This window comes from Balaenoptera physalus (assembly GCF_965194825.1).
Source record: "Balaenoptera physalus genome assembly, chromosome: 17".
NCBI classification, from domain to species: domain Eukaryota; kingdom Metazoa; phylum Chordata; class Mammalia; order Artiodactyla; family Balaenopteridae; genus Balaenoptera; species Balaenoptera physalus.
The window spans coordinates 8813868-8828859 of record NC_138895.1 but is presented as its reverse complement, the minus strand read 5'-3'; the positions used below and the strand labels follow the sequence as shown (position 1 = coordinate 8828859).

At 39.9% G+C, this 14992-nt stretch overlaps 1 protein-coding gene across 1 annotated transcript in view; it reads right to left on the bottom strand.

Moving 5' to 3' along the window:
• The window catches only part of CLVS1 (clavesin 1), a 162212-nt gene that overhangs the window by 89723 nt on the left and 57497 nt on the right, over positions 1-14992 (bottom strand). The window contains exon 3 of the mRNA XM_082433708.1: positions 141-315. Within this exon, the coding sequence (XP_082289834.1) occupies positions 141-315 (175 nt within the window). The remainder of the gene's footprint in view (positions 1-140; positions 316-14992) is intronic.

Here is a 14992-nt window from a genome sequence, read left to right as displayed (position 1 = left end):
GGTAAAAATACGGAGTATTCACAGGTGGATTCTATCGAAATTTTCTTTTTCCATTCTCAAAGACAAATATTACTTGGGTTGCAATAAGAAAAGAGCACACAGTCGCATACTATCTCGTATGGTACATTCATTGAACATACCTGCAACCCTTCAATGGCCAGTTTGAGGATTGATGGTGTCAGTTTGGAGGCTTGTTTGAAGGAAAAATTACTCCAGTCTATAATTAAAATGAAACCATTTATCTGAAGCTCCGGATCTTCAATAAGGACTTCCAGTGACAGCAGGATGGCCCGGAGGATGTCTGTGAAGGAGTTCCTGCAGCCAAAGCAGAAAGGAGAGGCTGTGCATGAATATTAGCAGGTGATAGGACTTTGTGTGTGAAGCACTGGCCGCCTCACTCCTCTGCTCCGTGAGCCCAGCCTGCAGGGTAACACCAGTGTCCTGTACCCAAAGTGATGGAAAATACATTTGCTAAACTTCACAGGAACAATGCTTTGAGAATCACAGGATGGAACCTCCCTTTGATCTGACTGCACCAGAACCCCAGACTTTACAAGGTGTCTCTCTTTTGTGTTTCCTTGGGTCTCTAGTCTCTGCTTCCACCACAGACCTGATTGCATTTCATTGAAATGCATCCCTTACTTGTCTCTCCCTCCTGGACCATAATCATAGTTGTGGCCCCAGTATCTAGCTACTTAATGAATATTGCTGAAAAAATGAGGTAAGACCTTCATCAGAGGCACTTGTTTTGATTAAACCTCTTATTTCTTTTGTGTGGTTAAAATCTTGCTCAAAGTGTAAAAACAACTGTGCAATTGATGCTATTTTTTAGCCTCAATTCATGAATAGAGAAAAATAAAGCAAGAAGAATAGCTTATTTTCATTGAAGGTTTGCAGAGTGTGATTCAGGAAGGGAATCGCTTGGAGTACAACAGTAACTATGACAACAGGTAGACCTGAATACAAACTAGAGTGACAGTTCTCTAGTGTTGTCCGTGTTCTTCCACATCGTATATTCCCAGTCACAAGTTGATTTTTGTTTTAAATAATTTTCAGACACGAAGAAATGATGGCATATTTTGCTAATTCTCCCAGCAAATTATTTGAGCTAAAAATTTAAGATCTTAAAGGATCTCTAAATTCTGTGGATGTCAAGTGATGGCAAAATCTGTTACTTCCTTCAGACTCTCATTACTATCAGAAGCTGTATCGTCTTGTGAAACCAGATGAAATGATCAGATTCCTGAGCATTTCAATCTGATTCAAATTATAACCAAATCTAATGAGTCTAGATTGGAAATCAGAAAATATGTGATTAAATATGGGATTAACAGATACAAATTACTATACATAAAATAGATTCACATCAAGGATTTACTGTACAGCACAAAGAATTATACTCAATATCTTGTAATAACCTATAATGGAATGTAATCTGCAAAAAAACCTAAAACCGTATCACTATGCTGTACTGCCGAAACTAACACAATATTGTAAATCATCTATACTTCAATAGAACAAAAACAAAACAAACAAAAAACCAGTAAGAATTTACTGAATGGCTGTTATAAGCTCAGAGCTGTGTTTAATACTTGAAGTTATAGAATAGTATGTCATATTTCTACTTTCAAAGAGCCCTTAATTTAGTTGGGGTGGCGTAGGAGATTAGCAAAATGGGTTGAAAGGGATCGATAAAATTTGAGTAATCAGGAAGAGCTTACAGAGGAATGAAAGCTTGGGCTAAGCCTTGAAGGGTAAATAGGATTTTGGATAAGTGGGAAAAAGAGTAAGACATTTCAGGAAAGAGGAGTGACACGTGAAAAATACAGATATTAGCCCATTCTGTTTCTGTACAGTTCTTCTTACTAAAAATGTCTTCCTTATATCAAGCAAAACTTTTCCTCCCCCAAACCCACCCACTGAGTATAGTTCTGCTATAAAGAATAGAACCTCAGGTCTTCCTATACCACACACTAAATTATCTAAACATGGTGGACACGATGCCCTATATAATCTCTAGATAAAAATATATATATATTAGTAACTTTAACCATTTCTCATAGAATGTGGTTTATAATAATGTTCTTATCATTTTCTTTTACATATATTCTCTTCTGAATTTTAGAGATGTCAAATTCCTATTAATGTAGGGTAAGTTTTCACTAGGGCTTTGAGTTCTGTTTTTGCATTCATAGCAAATATGATCTAAAGACCCAAGTCTTTTTTAGAGATACAGCTTTGTATTGGGAAGAAACATTGATTTAAGTGGAGCGTGAGACCGAAGATTGTGAGCTTAGGCAATTCCAAAGGAAAATACGGAAATGCCCAATGGTAAACTACAAATGACCATTAGGGAATTAGAGAGTCTGATCCTGGATAAGCTTTCTTAGGAAGAATATACACATGGAGAGAATCAGGAAACTTAGAAAAGCTAAGCCTTATGTAAAGCTTACATACAGTTCTGAGGTTGAAGGAAGAAAGGTTAAGGAAATAAGAAGTGAGAGAATCATGATAGTAATGTGTTTTTTAGAAGGGGGATAGTGTTTCAAGAAGGATATGATAGATTGCATTACTGACCCCAATTCTTCACTTATCTGAGCATCCACACACTGGCTATGTGTTGACCTCATTGATGAGAGTGTATGTCTTGCCCTTTGGCCATGTGACTTGCTTTAACTGATGGTATGTGACTGAAATGACAGTGTACCAATTCGGGGCCTAGCTCTTAGAGACCTCAGATGTTACTTGTTCTCTTGCTTTCTGCCGTTGCCATGGAAAAGAATATGCCACAGCTAGACTGCTAGACTGAAGAGAAGGATGACTCCTCAGCCAGCCAGCTAGCAGATCTTTGAAAGAAGCAGAGCCACCCAGCTGACCCCAGCCTAGATAAACTCTAGCTGCCCCACAGATGTGTGAGCAACAGTAAATGATTGCTTTTTTAAGCCATTGAGTTTGGGGATGGTTTGTTATAAATTAATAGCTACCCAATACCAGAAGGTAGTTAACCAAGTCAAATGCAACAGAAAGATGAAGGAGAATAAGGGAGAAGAAAGGGCTATTGTATTTGACAACAAGTAGATCTTTGGAGAATTTTGAGATAGCCCTTTTTGTTGAATAGTGAAGACAGACATTGATTATGAAGATCTTTAGCAAATCACTTAATTGCTACCGCATTTTACTCCTCTGTAAATGAGAGATAGCACCTCTTCCATCACATATCCACTTGTATTCACTCCCAAGAAAGAAACATTGACTCTTGGAAACCTGAAAACTATTTTATGCATTTTCAAGGCCAGAACCTTACTGATGGGTAGGCATTTGCAATGAACGAAGTATTATACTTACGGAGTGATCCCAGGAGAAAAGTAAAATAATTTTGGAATTCACTATAGTTTCCAAATGTTTGAATACTTCACTTTTCTAGAAGAACTAGAAAGTTGGGCGGCAAAAAGTTGAATGGAATGGGTCTCAAGTCATGAGGCTTACCCCTGTTGAGGGGTGTGACCACCCCCTATACCTTAGCTGATCATTAGCTTGAATTCCTTACTTCCTGGCTTCCTGGAAGCCTCTTAGTTAATTCTGAAATCACAGTGCATATTTCTATGCTAATTCTTCTGCATATAACAGCAAGAAGTCTGTTAATATTAGTAGTTAAAGCTCTTTTGGCCAGTTCTTGAAACCTCTTCACTTTACAATCAATATCATTGGGTTTACGACTGTTGCTTGGAGAGTTTTAGGGTCCTCCTTAAACCACAAACTCGTTGTGCAGATGGTTTGCCACCAATATCTATTTGCAGCAGCTGCAGAAACATTCTTTATCTGAGTATGCTTCTTTATCTCTTCATCCCATTTGGAGTTTCTTTCAAAGTTAATTACTAAAATAACCACAGCATGACTTTCACAGTTCCTACTTTGCCCCTTTTCTGATAATGTTGCCTAAGCCAACATGGAGAGGAATATGTGCTCCTTCTGCAACTCTTCTGATGCATTTTGGCCTCTAGACATGGCAAGAACCCTCTTAGTAAAGTGGCAAAAGAGTCTATACTCAAGGGCTTGACATCCTGGCTCTGCCACTCAACAATCATGCAACTCTGTATAGAAGACTGAAGTCCAACATGGGGTGATTTCCTGTTTCTCCATGTAGAGGGCTCTTGCAGGGTTATGCAAAATTACATGTGCGAAGGAGCTTTGTGAATTGGAAAGTTCCTCCCAATAGGATAGGAGGCAGTATTTGTACTTGCATGGAATACAGAGATACCCCTCTTGGTTACACTGCTTTCATGGTGGTGATGGCAGCAGGACAATAGGAAATGTGCAAAACTCCACTGTGTTCTGTCCAGATGAACCTATTTTCTCCTCTTCTAGGGCTGAGGGTCTTTGGTAAGTGGTTTGGAATGGGAATCCGGGTGATATATTTTCCTAAATGGGTTCTAATAATTTGTATGTGAATCAGGTTTCAGCTGGATGGTCTCTGTGTGTCATTATGCATCTAGGCAAACAAATCTATTTCTCAATGAGGTAATCAAGGGAAAATAAAAAATATAATTGTGTTCAGATAATATTAGGTCAAGGAAGATGCTAACAAAAATGTTTAGCTTTGCTGTGGCAGAATTAATATTTGCAAGACCTTAATCTTAAATGTATTACCCTGAATGTTAGCTGGAAAGTCAATTAGTTCATTACTGTTCTTAGCAGGGGTGGTCTCCCAGAGAACAGAAGCCTGGGATTGAACTCTGCCCCATATGGTTTGATGAAGCTCGTATGATTAAGAAGAGTAAGAAAGAAAAGGAAGGAGAAAGCAGGGGAGAAAGGAAGGAGGAAGAGAAAAAGAGAAGAAAGAGAGAGAGAGGAAGGGAGGAAAGAAAGGAAAGAAAGAAAGGAAAGAAAAAGGAAAAGAAAGAAAGAGAAGGAAAGGAAGGAAGGAGGAAAGAAAGAAAGGAAGAAAAAAGGGGAAAGGGAGGGAGGAGGAAGGGAGGGAGGGAGCCCCAACTCACCTCCAACTCAAGCATTTGCTTATGGAGGGCAGAACATAAAGGGTAATGTTCTTGTCTAAGAACAGGGCCCTGCTTTTGAACTAGTAGAGAGAAAATAGTGATGTAAATGGTGAAGACAGTGTTCTCTCACTCAAGTAAAGTATGAAGATAAGAGACTGTTTCTTTAGACCAATGCTGGCAGACCTATCCATCTCAGGATATAGACACAATAATGCAAAGTATTCATATCCACCATTAAAAATGAAACTGAAACTAAAGTTTTCAAATTCCAGTTTGCCAGGGTTTTTCCTTGTTTGTGTTTCTCTGGTGAGCAAGTGTGTAAATCATCTGTGTGTGTGTGTGTGTGTATGTACACAAACAATGAATTCATCCTTTAGGGTTGCCTCCATTCAGGCTTTTTTATTTTAAATGGGAAGATGGTTTGAATAAATAAAACCAGTATTTTATTACATTTGGTCCAAGTGCTTCTAAATTCTCCCAAGAATTGAAGAGAATGAAATTAACATCAAATGCTTCTATCTGCTCACTTAAACAGTTAATGAAATTTATCATCACTCAATGTTTTATTTTAAAAGTTTTGAAGTACCTAGAACCGGATGAGGAATCAGGAAGGCATTTATTCAAAGATATGACAAAATTTTACTTTGTGGAAGACACATAAGATAAAAGGATATTTTTTACTTTTCTGCTAGTAGATGGAAACCAGTAGAAGACATTAAAAAATACATGCATGGGAGGCAGTGAAGCATAGTCATTGAAAGCATAGGGTTTGGAGTTAGCAGACTCTGATTCAAATCTCAGCTGTTCTGTGTAAACTTAGCAAGTGAGTTTTATCTCTCTGTGGTTTAGTTTCCTCATCTGTAGAAAGAGGATCATAGCACCTACCTCCCTGGTAATGATAACATGAGCTAATGTACACAAAGTCATAGAGCAACTGACTTGTTCTATCCATAGAATGAGTTGATGGTCATGTTGGTTTTCATTATTATGTAAGTGAACATGATATCAGGTGGAAAGTAGTAGGAATTGCAGAGTGTTTGGGAGTTATAAGGCAAGATCACCCATGGCTGGGAGGTTTCAGAACATCTTCAGTTGGGCTGTGAAGAATGGGAAGCTTTGGATGCTGGACGTAGAAGGAAAAGGGCGGAAGGAGCCACATAAACAGTAAGTTCTGATAGTGTAGAGACTATTGTATTGGGAGCAATGGCAAGTTTGCCAGTGCCATTGGGGCAAGTGTAAAGGAATGTAGAAATAAGGTTAGAATTGTGATCCGTCTTCATCCTGCTTGCTGGGAGAACTACTGGCTGTTTTTGCAGAGTAAGGGAGCAACAGCAATTATGCTTTAGGAAGATTTGAACTGGTAACAGGGATTATGTGGATTGGAGTTAGGAGACTGGAGACACAGAGTCCAATTAAGAGGAGGCCATTGCAATATAGTAAGTGAGAGCTGAATGGAAACGATAGAGAGATGAGAAGAACTATGAGGGCCAGTTCCCAGGACTTAGTTACAGATTAGATGTGGATGTAAAGAGAGGAAGGTCAGAGGTACTATTAAGGACAAAAGGAACTCTGCTGGGTAGGAAGTGACTTAGAGGTGCTAGAGTTGTATCTAGTTCTTACACGGTAAGAATCAGCACCCAGGACAGCAACGCACAATATTAATATTAGTTATTAATATGACTTGACTTCGGGGCTGTCAAGGGGGTGCCTAGAAGTGCATGGTTGTGTGGGGGTCTACATTCCTGCCACTCAAGTGATGAAATGTCACCCTAAGTAGAAGCCATGTCTGCAGAAGAGAATATTTCCTGTTCTCTTTGCAAGAAGGGACCACTTGCCTCTCTAACCTAGACTGTGAGCTCCATCAGGGCTGGAAGTGTGTAGTATTTGTCTTTGAATCCCTGTAAATCACCAGTACCTATACATAGTAGATGCTGAATAAATGATTCTTAGTAAAAGAATGAAGGCAAACATGTTAAACCAACCTGTTGGAAGCTGTGAAACACTGAAAATAGACAAAACCCACTCTGGGAGCACCAGTGGGTAAATTTTCTTCCTCTTCAATGCCTGTTATGCTCATTGATAGGAGCAGTGATGGCAGATGTATGTCCTTAAGCCCTTTTTCCATCATGGCTCATATTTATAAAATAATATGCTACTAAGTACCATGTATACAAGAATTGGAAAGAAAACCAGGCTTTAAGATTAATTTGGGAGACTTCCCTGGTGGCGCAGTTGTTAAGAATCCGCCTGCCAATGCAGGGGACACGGGTTCTATCCCTGGTCCGGGAACATCCCACATGCCGAGGAGCAACTAAGCCCGTGCACCACAACTACTGAGCCTGCACTCTAGAGCCTGCAAGCTACAACTACTGAGCCCGTGAGCCACGACTACTGAGCCCGCGTGCCTAGAGCCCGTGCTCCACAAGGGAAGCCACCGCAATGAGAAGCCCGCGCGCCGCAACAAAGAGTAGCTGCCGCTCACCACAACTAGAGAAAGCCCACGCTCAGCAACGAAGGCCCAACACAGCCAAAAATAAATACATAAAATAAATAAATTTATTTTTAAAAAAGGATTAATTTTGGTTTAGGAGAGGGCCGTGGCTGTATTCACATAAGGTTAGTGTGGGCAGTAAGAAGATTACAATCTAGAACAGTTAAATGCTAGATGGATGTCTACAGATAGGAAGGCTGGTATACCACAAGATTCTTAGCCCATTGGGAAAGAACTGGTCCCAAAACACCACTTTAAGACAGCCGAAATGCAAGCAAGGAAGAGGTTTATTTCATTAGCCCTGTAGATGGGGATTGGGCCAGGGTCTATAGGGAGCGGCAGCCGTAGAAGAAAACACCCCGATGGAAGTGAGCTATGAGCATTCCATCTATTACTAAGTGACTATGGCAAATTAATTTCATGCTTATCTATTCTGGTAACTCTTTGGCTGAGGAGCTTCAGAAAAGTAAAACCTAGGAAGAGTCTCAAGAATGCAAAAAAAGCACTTAAGACTAGACACGGAGCTATGATCATATCAGCCTAAGTGGGGTCACAAACAGCAAGATCTCCTCTGACATAGGTGAATGAATATGAATGGCCACATTACTCTTACTTACAATGGAATTCAATTGATATTTATAGATCTTGCGTGGAGTTCATGGTAGTGTACTAGCCACGGCTTGAAATGGAATATTCTTTCCTCTAAGTCTGTCTGGCTCTTATAGCCATAAAATCACTTTCAGGATAAGACACTGGACAATAAGATGAGGAGGCATTTTAGGAAAACATACATCCCGTGGTACTACACTGCTTTGAATGATTTTCCCCTCCTGAGGTCCTTCCCTCTGAGTGATAGGCTGCAGTCTCTCTTGCAATCAAGAGATTCCTTTCTGAAATCGCAAACTGTGTGCAAGACAGTTTGAACTAAATAGTGCATTAGCAAAACAACTCTATAGATGTTACCTTTCATGGAAGACATACCTGTGACTTGAGTTGGAAGTATGCAGCATCTCATAATTTTAATTAATTCATAAAATTGCCCATCTCCAATGAAAACTCCAAACCTCTGTACTTAACGAAGAGATCAATGTATTCTGGCAGGATAACAAGATCTTAAAACCAAGAGAAGCCCCAAGGCTCTAAAATTAGTTGCCTGTAACTAGGAGTCTCAACCCTGAAAAATATGGGTAATTCACATCAGAAGCTTTAATAGAGACTGATTGAATTCAGAGAGTCTGCAATCTGATTGAAGTTTTCAAAGTTGGTTTATCCTTTCCCCTTTTGAAAAGTCTAGCCTTCTTAATCATAAGCTACTTAAACAGCAGCAAGCAATCAAATGTATACACGATTAAAAGGAGAGAGCCACAAGGAAATCATTACATAATGGAAAGAAAAAGCTTATTTTCATAGATAATATATTCAGGAGAGCTTTATAATCTACTCTGGTAGAAATACAACTTGTTGGCTGGTTTCCAGATAGGCATCGTCTATCTGGCTATCACCCTTCAGCTGTTTCATCTTCCTCAAGACACCTCAAGGTTATTGGATTCTCAGAAAGAGAAAGATATAAGGCTCCCATGACCATCACAGCTATCAGGCTCAGGAAGCCCCTTACCACTGTTTATACTGTCTCTGAGCTTTGGCACTACTGAGGCTAGTCTGACAGGAGGACTTTTTGGTCTTGATCAACTCCTATAATGCTTGTGATGGTTCACAAATTGCAATAATGACAAGCAGTTTGATCATCCTTCTGAAACTAAGATAAATATATTTCATGCCCAGAAGGAACAAGCTTTTTGCAAACCCCACGTACTTTTCTTCCAGAACTGAACATGTGCTTCACTTCAGCAGAAAAATCCCCTTTGGAGGTTTCAGAAGACAGGTTGGACCTTGAGTGCTCTGCCTATAATAGTTAGCTGGCAGGACCAGACATGTCAGAATAGAGATGTGGGAATTTCTAGAATTCTCCTAGAAGAGGTTCCACATGCACATTCCCTGGGCCCCAACCCAGCCCAATTCAGGTGGTGGGTTATGGAGATGAAAGAGTGGCAGTGCCCTCTCCCTGCACCCTCCTCCCAAACCAGTGGCCTGGAAGCTTCCAAGAACTCACTTACGGACCCCCAGTGAAAACACAAGCTCATATTTTTACCCTGCTTATTTTGGGAATCAGAATCAAAACAAAAGGTAACTCTTGAAACGTTCATAAAAAAATAAACATAGGCTCTACATAGTTCATTTAACAGCAACAACAAAACCAACGCAGGGTTTGGTTGACTTTTCCTAGCTGAGGAAATGTGCTTAGAGGGTTAATTTTGCCCCTTAAGGTAACTTTACTTATGGAAGGTCAGATGCCTCTGTAGGGGATCATTTTATGGAGGTGGTTAAAGACAACATTGGTTTCTTTTACTTAATTACATCACAGATTATCACTTGGCAATTCTCTAAGCAATTAGAGCCAGTGGTTATTATTTATTGCTGCCACTTAACAGTAGCTGCACTGCAGGAGATACTGTAAAACATCAACATACATTTATCTTCAACATAAGTCCAAAATATCCTACTCTGAATAGCAGAACAGAATTTGGAAAATGTATTACATATGTATAGAGGCACAATTTATATATTTTAAATATATTTCTCACACAAAGAGAAAATACAACATTTTAGGACTTGGAATTTTGCTGTAGGAGGATTTCATTGCCTATATTTATCCTAACAAAATCTCAGAGATTGTAAAGGATGACTTAGAAAGATCAGCAGTTTAATTTCCAAAGAGGAAAAAATTTAAATGCTCAGGCTCTGGAAAGTTTTGTCTCAAAATTTCCCTCTTGCTTTGATCCTCATCTGCTACAAACTGGTGGGTTACTACCCATTCCTCTTCTATTAGTCAAGGCACAAGGAGGGTATTTCTAGTCCTGGCTCATAAGAACATTCCCAGAGGAAAGAGCTGGGATCTTCTGTCTCTTTCACCCACATTCAGGAATATGGGATGGTACTTACCCACCCACTTAATTCTCTGGACTCTGGGGAAGCTTGGAGGGAGGGAGAATGGATTAAGATGAGGTTGCTTCTTCCAGAATGGATTTACAATTCAAATAGAATGAAGCAATAGAGAGCTACAAGGAATCCTGGTGATTACAAGGTGATTTTCAGCAGAAGGTAGGATCACTCCCTCCCCAATTTGGGGGACATCTGGTTATGTGTATGGGAGGGAATCATTGCTCGTTTTTACAGTATTTGGAGAATGCTGCCAGCATTTATTGAGCAGAGGCCATTGGTGCTAAATATCCTGCAATGTGCAGTACAGGCCCCGGAATAAGATCCCCGTCCCCAATGCCAGGAACTTCTTTATCTTAAATGGCGAAGGTCAGATCCAGAGATGCTCAGTGCAACCTCATGAGCGGTTGATTGCACAGTCGTAACAGGGTTCCTGACCCCTGGGTCTAGTGTGCCTGTCACAGCCCTGAGACTCACAGAACATCCAAGGGAAGAAATGCTGGCTCAGTGGGAGGCTGCGCAGTGTGTGGAATCCAGAATTTCTTGCTGCTTCTCTTGCACTTCCTTCCTCTGTGCCTAGACTCTTCTGTCCCTTCTCCTCACCAGGCTCTTTCTCACTCTTGAGTCAAATGCTACTTTGTTAGGAAGACTTTCCTGCCACAGGAAGTGGCAGAGTATTGACAAAAAGCCCCACCTTGACCAAACTTGAGTCGGGCTCCTCTGAGTGTTTTCTTCATCCAGGCCTCCTCCTTGGTCCACATCCTTGGCCTGCAGAGCCCAGTTTTCGCAAAAAAAATCCTGCTAAGCCAGGATTTGAGAATATTGACAATATTGAGAAATTTGAGAATATTGAGAATCTCCCCACCTTTAATATCTTAAACCAAGTTTCTCCCTGCCCCCCATCCTTGGCACCTAACCAAATTCCTCTTAGGAATTTTCCATCCACTCCCTCTCCCTGCCCATCAGCTATAAATCTCCACTTGTCCCTTGTCAAACACTCTCTCCTATTACAATAGTCTTGACCCCTATATGCCTGTATATTCGCAATATAGGCAGACCTCATGTTATTGAACTTTGCTTTATTGCACTTCACGGACACTGTGTTTTTTACAAATTGAAGGTTTGCGGCAACCCTGCACCAAGCAAGTCTATCAGTGCCGTTTTTCCAACAACATTTGCTCACTTTGTATCTTTGTGTCTTCTGGTAATTCTCACAATATTTCAAGCGTTTTCATTATTACTCTATGTGTTATGATGATCTGTGATCAGTGATCTGTAATGTTACTATTTTCATTGTTTTAGGGCACCACAAATCGCACCCATATAATAACTTAATGGATAAAAGTCTGTGTTCTGACTGCTCCACTGAGTGGCTCTTCCACTGTCTGTCTGTCTCCGTCTCCTCGGGCCTCCCTGTTCCTTGAGACACAACGATATTGAAATTAGGTCAATAACCAATAACCAAACAATGGCTTCTAAGTGCTCAATTAAGAGTCGTATGTCTCTCACTTTAAATCAAAAGCTAGAAATAATTAAGCTTAGTGAGGAAGGCATGTTGAAAGCCAAGACAGGCCAAAAATTTGGCCTGTTACACCAGTTAGCTAAGTTGCCAATGCAAAGGAAATGTTCTTGGAGAAAATTTAAAGTGCTACTCTAGTGAACATATGAATGATTAAAAAAAAAAAAAAAAAAGTGAAACAGCCTAATGGCTGATACGGAGAAAGTTTTAGGGGTCTGGTTAGAAGGTCAAACCAGCCACAACATTCCCTTAAGCCAAAGCCTAAGCCAGAGCAAGGCCTCAGCTTTCTTCAATTCTGTGAAGGCTGAGAGAGGTGAGAAAGCTGCAGAAGAAAAGTTTGAAGCTAGCAGAGGCTGGTTTATGAAGTTTAAGGAAAGAAGCCATGTCCTTAACATCAAAGTGCAAGGTGAAGCAGCAAGTGCTGGTGTAGAAGTTGCAGCAAGTTATCCAGATCTAGCTCAGATAATTAATAATCTTTATAATAATATAATGATGGATACCTTTCATTATATATTTGTCCAAACCCATAGAATGTACAACACCAAGAATGAACCATAATGTTAACTATGGACTTTGGGTGATTATGATATGTCAATGTAGGTTCATCAGTTGTAACAAACATACCATTCTGATGAGAGATGTTGATAATTGGGAGGCTACATGTATGGGAGCAGGGGGTATATGGGAAATCTCTGTACTTTCCTCTCCATTATACTGTGAATCTAAAACTACGCTTAAAGAAAACAAATAAAAATGTACATTTTATTAAGAGCAACTACAAAAGAAAATGACTCATAAGTTCTTCTGTTTGTTAGGATGGACACTAAAATCCACATGCCCAGTGTACCCTAAGCTCATAGCTTTTAGATCACTTCCATTGCATTGTTCTTCCTGCATTACTCGGGCAGCCTCTCTCCTGGGATACTCAGACCTTGAGAGGGGAGATGCGTTTTCAGTTCTGTGCTCCTGAAGCTGGGCTTTAAGGGCAAACACACCTGTCGGTACAAATCTTCATAATCATGTTCAGCTTTATATCCTGGAAGGGGAATGATGGTGTCATGCCTGGAATTCTGATCAAATTTGGGACTTATCCTTGGATAAGACATACTGGTCGGGCAGCTCAGAGCAATAGGAGCAAATTGGCTAAAACTTGGCCTGACAGGCTTTGGAAAAAGATACAGAAGAAAGTCAAATATGACTAAATCTTGACAACAGAAAGGCTAAAGAGGCTTGCACATGGTATACAATATAATGGTATATTGATTTGACTTGCTAGAAATGACTAGCTTCAGAAGGGAGGTAGGTGACGGGCGAACAAAGAACATTCTTCAAATATTTAAAGAATACTTTCTCTCCTTCCTTCTCTCTTTGTTGGATCCAGAAGAAGAGAGAAATTTCTTAAATTACTGTTTGAAAGATTCATGTTGAAAGAAAAAATGTGCTGGCAATAGGGATTGTTCATGATATGAATGGATTATTGAGAGATTTAGAATCAACTTCTCTGCTGACCTTAAGATATACAGAATTTTAGAACTGTTTCAAAGCCTTCATCTTTATACATGAGGAAAAAAACGAGGCCCAGAAGACACAGCTAACAAGTATCAGTGCCAAGATTTGAACTTCAGTGTTTGAATATCACAGTGGGAGGGCACCTGAAAGACCATGCCATCCCCACGTGGCCAGCGGGGTTTGTTTTCCACCAACTTTTTACTAAGAAAATGTCCTGGCAGACAAAAAAGTAGAAAGAATACCACAGTAATACACCCATCATTTGATTCAACAGTTGTCAACATTTGGCATAGTTGCTTTATCTGTCATATGCGTATGTATGCATATGTGTGTGGACAACCAAAAGCAAGTGCAAAGTCCCATACGTCAGTTTTTTAAAATGATTTCCATGTTACTTGTCCTGTAGAATGTCCTACACTTTTGTTTTCTCGTTATGCCATTTAATTTGTTCTTTTTAAACTGGAAGGAGGTCCACAGGCTTGGTGAGATTCCGGTTAGATATTTCTGGAGAGACTATTTTGTAGGATGATGTGCCAATAGGCTTGAATTCATTGCCGATTCTGACCTACTGATGGGTGCCGCAAGTGCTCTTATTGAGAAAGAGTCAAACACTACACGGAAGCTCAGCAGAAACTGGTGCCAAGATGGACTTACTGGTATCGAGGGGGTGGAAACAACTTTATGAAGAAGAGGGAGGAAGTGAATATTTTTTCAGTTGAGATAATTGTAGACTCACATGCCGTTTTAGTCATTTGTGTGTGTGTGTGTGTGTGTGTCTATATATGTGCATTTAGTTCTGTGCAGTTTTATCAGACATATAGGTTGGTGCGTTCATCATCTCAGTCAAGATGCTGAACAGACACATCACAGCAAGGGCCCTACATGCTGCCCTGATCATTCCTCCCTAAACCGTGGCAACCACTAAACTGTCCTTTGTTTCTAAAATTTTGTCACTTCAAAAGTATTATAATAAATGGAACATTATGGTGTATAACCTTTGGGGACTCTCTTTCTTCATTCAGCATAATTACCTGGAGTTTCATCCAAGTGGCTGCATTTATAGCTTATTCCTTTTATTTCTGAGTAATATTCAATGGTATAGATTTGCCACCGTTTGTTAAACCTTTTGAAGGATATCTGAGCTGATTCTAGTTTTTGGCTATTGCAGATAAAGCTGCTCTGAGCATTTGTGTATAGGCTTTTATGTGAATATCAGTTTTATTTCTCTGAGACTAATGCCCATGAGTCTAATTTCTGGGTTGTATGGTAATTGCATGCATAGTTTTTTTTAAAAAGAACTGTCAAACTGTTTTCCAGAAATGCTCTGCTGTTTTCCAGAAATGCTCTACTGCTTCCCAGTATTTGATGTTGTCACTGTTTTTATTTTAGCCATTCTGATAGGTGTGTAGTGTTATCTCATATCTCTTATTTTAGTGGCTAGAACTTCCAATACTGTATTAAATAAAAGTGGTGAGAGTGGAC